The sequence below is a fragment of the Manis javanica genome, chromosome 5, assembly GCF_040802235.1.
Source record: "Manis javanica isolate MJ-LG chromosome 5, MJ_LKY, whole genome shotgun sequence".
Taxonomy (NCBI): domain Eukaryota; kingdom Metazoa; phylum Chordata; class Mammalia; order Pholidota; family Manidae; genus Manis; species Manis javanica.
In genome coordinates, this window is record NC_133160.1 from 133,366,477 (window position 1) to 133,373,560 (window position 7,084).

Here is a 7,084-nt window from a genome sequence, read left to right on the forward strand (position 1 = left end):
AGATTTGCTTTGTTTATGTCACCGTATTCCTATTATGTCAATATGTGTGTGCAAATTAGTTAGTAGTTTAAAACCTATACATACTTAAGGTACTATACAAGAAGATATGTCAAAGAAATAATCAATCCTCCCAAGTTTCCTTCATATGCCACATCTATAGCTTTTCTTCTTCCTTCCTAATTACAAACTTTAAATAGAATTCGTGCCTCATATCGAATTTACCGAGTATCATAATTCCTCCAGGTGGTAAAGATACCTCGAGACAAGTGCTGGGCATAGAAGCCACAGGGCATAAATCTGCAAAGAAGTAAAAAGCTAACCTTTGCAAACAATATGGCTTCTCTCTCACTTACCAACTTTACATTTCCCTGTATGGCCCCGGAAGATGACTGGTTAGCCAGAGACGGGTAAGATTCCTCAAGGGAGGAACAACCTAAGACAGGCACAGTCGCAGGGGGGCCATCAGGTGAGAATTTGGGGGTCAACAGAGGTGAGGCTCAGAACCTCACCCCCCCTGCTTTGAGAGAAATCTTCTGCATCCGTGGATGTCTTGCTGCCCTTGTCTAGCCTGGATTAATACTTAGTCCATAGGCACACACCTGATCATCTGATCATCTACATTTGCCTTCTTACAGCACTAAACTATGTTTTCTACCTTTATCTTGCATCTACCTACCACTTCAGCATTTTATTAAAAATAAAAATAATAATAATAATAGGAGAAATGTGGGATCAACATATAAATCAAGTACAAAAATCAAATGAATATTCATATTTGACCTGATGGTTTATAGGTCATATTGCATGATCAAAACCGAAAGTTTCTGTGATGACTGCCCTTGTACTGTTCACCATGTAAGAATTTATTCACTCTGTAAGAATTCGTTCACCATGTAAGAACTTGTTCGTTATGCTTCAGAAGATTGGAGACTGACGAGAATTAGGCTTGAGATGGATTAATGATTGTACATTGAGCATTGACCCCCCTATACTGAATTTTATTGTTGTTAACAACCATTTGATCAATAAATATGAGAGATGCCCTCTCAAAAAAAAAAAAAAAAAAAAAAAAAAGGAACAGAGGAGTGGACCAGTGGCTGAAGAGTTAAATGGGGGCATGTGTACTACAAGTAGAAGACTTGGGAATGAGTTTATGTATTGAGGGAAATGATGCTGGAGGAAGGGAGAAATGGATGATGCAAGGGACGTGGACTTGTGTGGCAGAAGCAAGCTCTTTGGGACAGAGAGATGAATGGGATCTGGAGCACAAGAGGAGGGGTGGCATTTGAAAGGGGCGGGGACGCTTCATTCATAGAAACAAGAGGAAAGAGAAGATGGGTTCAGAGGAGCCATCTTTTTGGTATGGAAATCTGAGAGAATGTCTATCTGGTTGCACCTAATTGCATTTAAGCATGAGATAAGTTAAGGACTGTGGCTGCTGTGTATGGGTATATGCGTAAGTATTTGGGGGAAGGATGTAGGAATTTTGAGTAGAGACTAGAAGGTGGTGAAAATGGTCATTTTGAAGAACAGGTGAGTGAACTTACTTGGAGGGTGTAGTGGGATTGCCCGGCAACACGGAGTGCCAGCTTGAGGTTTCTGGTCGTGAACTGGAAGTTGGATCAGTTATCACATGAAAGTGTGCTTTTTCTGGCAACATGGAGCAGGGTGGAGAGTCAGATCTAATTGCTCTCAGGCCTTTCCCTGTGAGGGGAGAAGAGGCCAAGGTGGCAAAGGAACTAAAGGGGTTTGGGGGAGAGTGATTATAATGACAAGGCGTGCAATCAAATAAAGATCTGGAGAGTCATGAGGACCTGAGGGGTTGACTGGGGGCAAGAAGCTGCAGGGGCTGTCGTTTAGAGGCCTCAGTGAGGCCACAGAGTTGCTGGAACCCGAGCTCTGGTGTGGCTAAGCTGGTGCGGTAAGTTGCCGTCAGAGGAGATACTAGGAGGCAAGATTTCTCAAAGATCACGCAGCCAATGGTGACGCTAAGGTCAAGAATGTACCTGTGGAGGCGGGCTTCTGAGGCAGCTCGGGCAAACCACCCATGTGGGGTTGGCAGCGACTGTGAGTGAGGGGTCACGTGTTAGAGAGGACACAGAGACAGGCGGGCGGGGTTGGCTGAGGCAGGGCGACGGGGAGGGCCGCACTGGGCCTCAAGGACCTGTGCGTGTGTGTGTGTGTGTGTGTGTGTGTGTGTGTGTGTGTGTGTGTGTGTTAAGTGGGAATAGGTATGGTCAGGAGGCAGCGCTCGGGAGCTAGGAGGACAGCGACCCTCCTCTCAGCCCTTGAGTGTAGGCAGAGGTGCAGGGGGAAGTGCTAAAATGGGCTTCGGTCTGGACGAGAAGAAGGGCATCTTCAGAGAAGGGATGTAGTTGGGGTGTCTCCTGCCCATAGACTGCTAGCTCCAGAGGGTACCACACAAGGGTGGGGGGGCTATGAAACTGGGTAAAATTAGGGGATCTGCAGAGCAGTGAGGGGGTGAGGATCTGTGATGAAAGACCCCAAAGGGGCTTGGGCTTTAGTGGGGACCAAGCTGAATAGGGTGTGGACCTCATGGGATTGGTCTACGGTCTCTTGGGAAGAGATGGGTTCACATCAAACTCTCCTCTCCTGAGGTGTCACGGTGGTGGTCAAGGAAGTGGGTTGAGGTGCAGCCTTGTGTAAGATTAAACTAAGTCTAAGAATGAACTAGTTTTAGAGTAGGGGTGTCAAGGGTCCCCAGGTCCAACCATTGAGGTAAACAAGAGAAGCAGGATGGGCCAAAATTTGTGGGGGACCAGATCAGTGCTTCTCAATCTTCACTATATAAACAAAGCATCTGGGATCCTGTTAAAAGCTTCTGATCTGGTAGGTCTGGGGTGGCGCCTGGGGTTCTGCATTCCTAGCAAGCTCTCAGGTGGTGCTCATGTGGCTGGTCCATGGACCAGACTTTGAACAGCAAGAACTGGAATCCACGGTCTGCTAAAGGCCACAGCTGCTTCTTTCCTGTACCTATTGTTGTCATATGAGAACAAGGCTCACTATTATCTTCTCTTCTTTTTTATTTTTAAAGAGAAGCCAGAAAACTAGGTTTTTATGTAAAAGAATTCCATTTAAAAATGCCAGTAAATAATAAAAATTTTGTAAAACTCTGGTGGACCAAAAAAAAAAAAAAAAAAAAAAAAAAAAAATCACTTGCATCCTCTCACTTGTGCCCCTAATTGTAAATCATGATTTCTGGTTTTAATTCAATTTTAATAAAGGCTGAATTAGAGGATCGTTTTTAATTCTACACTGGATATGATGTTTTAAGAAAATAAATGAGCCCAAGAAACTGAGTGTCTGGGAGAATGGTGGTGGCATACAATCAGTCATTATTTATTAAGCAACTAGTGAGAGACAAGCATTAGTATAAGTGCTGGGTGACGAGCAGTAAAAGGGAGAAATCTCTGCCCTCTGGAGCTTACATTTTAGAGGGAGGAGGTGCAAGAAAAGACTGAATAAAGAAAGTGAAAGAGTGAATAAGTAAAAATTAGAAGGTGTAGCTATTGTGGAAAAAATAGAGCAGAGAAAGGACACAGTGAGTGTCAGGTGAGGGTACAAGCCTGCAGTTGTAAGTAGGATGGTTGACTGAGAAGGTGACGCTTAAGCAAAGATTTGAAGGAGGCAAGAAAGTAAAGATGTTGGTATCTTGCTGAAATATCAGCAGGTGAAAAGCCTTCCAGGCAGAGTGGCATAGCGAAATGCACTGAAGCAGGCATGGCTGGCATGTTCTAGAACTGTTCTGTTCCCTACAGTAGCCACTGGCCAAATGTGACTATTTGAATTTAAATAAATTTAAATACATTTAAATAAAAGTTAAAATTCAGTTCCTCAATTGGTATTTGCCACATTTCAAGTGCCAAACAGCCACCATATTAGTGCAGATCTAGAACATGTTCATCATCATAGAAAGTTCTATTGGACACCTTTGCCCTAGAAAAAGCAAGTAGGCCAGTATTGCTAAAAAGGATTCGGTAAGGGTCAAAGTAATGGATGAGGTCACAAAGTTTAAAGGAGCACAATTGTGTAAGAGCTATTCTGAGTTAGGAAGTTTGGAGAGTTTTACCAAAGGTGTAACTAGAACTGACCAGACATTTAGAATAATTACTTTGAGTTATTTTTGTAATAATCCAAATGAAAGATGATCAAAGATGGATAAGGTGTTAACAGCAGAAGTGGTGAAGAGTATTTAGGTTCTATGTGAATTTTTAGGTTGTTACCAAACAGATTATGCTGGTGAAAAAGTGGAGTGTGTCATGATAAAACAAGTTAGGAGAGAAACCAGTGTTTGCAGTATAGGAGAGGCTAAGGTAGGTTTTAGACTGACCTGATTTTGAGATGGCAACAGCGAGCTGAAATGCCTAATGGGCAATAGGAAAAGTAGAGTTCAGATGAGAACAGGCCCTGAATACAGATACTCACTGGCATACATGTAAGAGATGAAGCAGAAGTGAGGTCATAATCTTCAGAAGATTCCTAAAGACTGGTCCTTAAGAAACAGCTACAAGAGGGAAGTGGGTAAGGCAAGGTGACAAATGACAACTTATCACAACCTTAGAAGAATGGGAGTGTCAACAGTCACCTGTGACAGAGGTGCTCAGGAGTACATTTGGAAAGGACCTGGTCTCTAAGAGTGCAGTCCTTACCAAGGGGTGGGGGTGGGGAGGCAGGGACAGAGGTTGGAATGCAGGAGAGAATCTAGATTGAAATGGTTTCCATGAGAACAGAGGACTGGGATGGACCAATGTTACTCAGAAAGGGAAGTGTTAACAAACTTTGGCGTTTAAACAATCGTTTAATTTGGTCCAGCCAAATGGTAGTGTCATTTGTGTTAAACGTTGTCTTCAGACAAATTGAATATGCATTTTAACATTCAGAGTTTATTTTAGGCCACATGACAATAACAAAAAACGTCCTAAGAAATAGTTTTAGGAAGGATGAATACATGGATGAAGACCAGACCTGAAGGTTGTTATTTTCAACCTTCCGGGATGAGGTAGCAAGTAGGCACTTTTAAAAGTGGGAGCTGGGGGAACCCAAGGCTTCTGTGATAAAGAGCTAAATTTTAATTATTCTACAACCTCGATGGAGAAGGAATAGTCCCAGTGCTGGTTCTTTCAAAGTGGGCAAAGGCAGTAAACACTAAACACTGGCAAGAGGGACAGAGAGAAAGCTATAGGTGTCCTTTGAGCTCCCTTCTACCCCAGAAGCCCTGGTTAAAGGGTGAAGGAGAAGCTCAGAGACTCAGGACGGCAGCCAGTTGGATTTTTCCTGGTAGGATTTCAGAAACAAGCTGATCTAGACTCAAAAAATTGAGATTCAAAAAAGAACTTTACATATCATCTGGTCGAATCTTTCTCATTTACCAGATGAGGTACTTAGAGAGGTTAAATAAATCGCCCCAAGTCATGCAGCTAGTTCTAGGCGGAGCCAGACCTAGAACCTAGGGGGCTGATTCCAGGTCCCTAAGTCCCGGGCAATTTCTGCCTCACCATTCCACTTGTGTTAAGAGAGTGGGCCTCTACTACTGAATGCGGACGGAAATGTTGTAAAGCAAATTCAGCACTCGAGTTCTAGCGAGGGTGATAACAGAGTGAGGGTGGGGATGAATGCTGTTTTGAAGAGGGCTCTTGGGTTTGGTGAAAGAATGCTGGCTTCTTACAGATACCCTGGCAACAGGCCTTCTGGAACCTGCCCCGGTGCTGAAATTGTGCCTTACTTGCCATGCTGAGCAGCACCCAGAGAAATCCGCTACGTTGACAAGTGTCCATTTCACTGACCTCTGGGTAGTAACTCCCGCGTGTATTTTTATAAAAATCCATTCCGGTACAGCCCCTGGGTATCTTCGGAGTGGGAGGACAGGAGACAGGAAGAGGGGTGTAGTAGAAAGTAATTCGAGTTGGGAGTAGGGAGGTGGACTGCAGGCGGAGCGGAGGGGGTGTGAGAGAGGAGGGAGAGTGGCAGGCTTGACCAGACCCGAGGCCCTTGGCCCGGGCCGCGGGCGTCCTTGGACCCCGCGGGGAGGAGCGCACTCTGGCTGGACTCCGCGCCCTGCGCTCCCGGCCGCGCCACCCCAGCGCCACCTCGTGCCTCGGGGAGAAAAGGCACCGGCCCTTCCTTCCTTGGCGATCCCTGTCTGAGGCTGGGTGCCGGTTCGGAATCACAGCCGCCGGGGCTTTGCAAAGCGGCCACCCCGACGCCAGCCCTACGAAACCCAGCCCAGGGCTGTGCAAGCTACTAGAGGGAGGGTGAGCCCCAGGGGTCTCCCACCCTAACTCACGTTGTACTCCCTCAGCCAGCACTCCAGTTTATCGTGCATGGCTCGTAACGATTCGTTACAGACCAGTTTCTTCAGGTTGTCAGCCATCCCTCGCTTTTCAGCTCGGCCCCGCTCTCGGAGATGGAGACGTGGAGGGGACGAGGTGTGGTCTCCGCAGGACGATGGGGTGTTAAGGCAGGAAGGGTGTTATCTTCCTGAGGGGCTCAGAGCGCGGCTGGTTTTTCCATCGTCCCCCTCGGGTCGCACCGGGCAGGATTCGGGAAGCCAGTGGGGAGGTGCCCTGAGCCACAGCCGCCGAGCCTCATCCGCTGCCCAGCGCGGTCTCCCGGCTTCCCGGCTGCTTCCGGGCGCAGCAGCCGTAAATACCCCTGCGATTATTAAACAAACCTTGACGTGGGCGGGCAGCTGCTAGGGACGCGCAGGTCCACGTGGTGGCAACGCCCGGTCGCCGCCCAGCCCCCGTTGCATCCCCCCATACATCTGCTCCCCCAGCCGCCCCCTGCATCTCCGGGGGTCCCGGGTCCTTCCCGGGTGCGCCGGGTGGCTGCTACTGATCCTGCTGGTGCTCCTCTTCCTCCTGCTGCAGCTGCTGGTGCTCCTGGCCGAAGGCGAGGCCGCCGGATGCCGCTGGGACTCTCGTCGGGCCGGGGGCTGGGGGACCCTAGACAGCAGGTGACCTCTGCGTGAGCCCCTGATGAACCGAGACTGGAGCGCTCTGTGACCAGAGGCAGCCAGAGGCAGCCAGAGGCTTCTGGTCTAGAAAAGCTTAGATTGTTTCTC

General features: G+C 47.5%; 1 protein-coding gene across 3 annotated transcripts in view; it reads right to left on the minus strand.

Moving 5' to 3' along the window:
• Positions 1-6,635, minus strand: part of SPATA18 (spermatogenesis associated 18) — a 72,382-nt gene extending 65,747 nt beyond the window's left edge. For 2 of the 3 annotated variants that reach the window (XR_012131736.1, XM_036998744.2), the window contains exon 1: positions 6,305-6,632. Coding sequence is in view for 1 of the 3 variants with exons in the window: in XM_036998744.2 (XP_036854639.2) it covers positions 6,305-6,391 (87 nt within the window). In the remaining 2 variants the exon portion in view is untranslated. Of the gene's footprint in view, positions 1-6,304 lie in introns of all 3 variants that reach the window. The other variant, XR_012131737.1, reaches the window with a different exon arrangement.
• Positions 6,636-7,084: the final 449 nt, after the last annotated feature.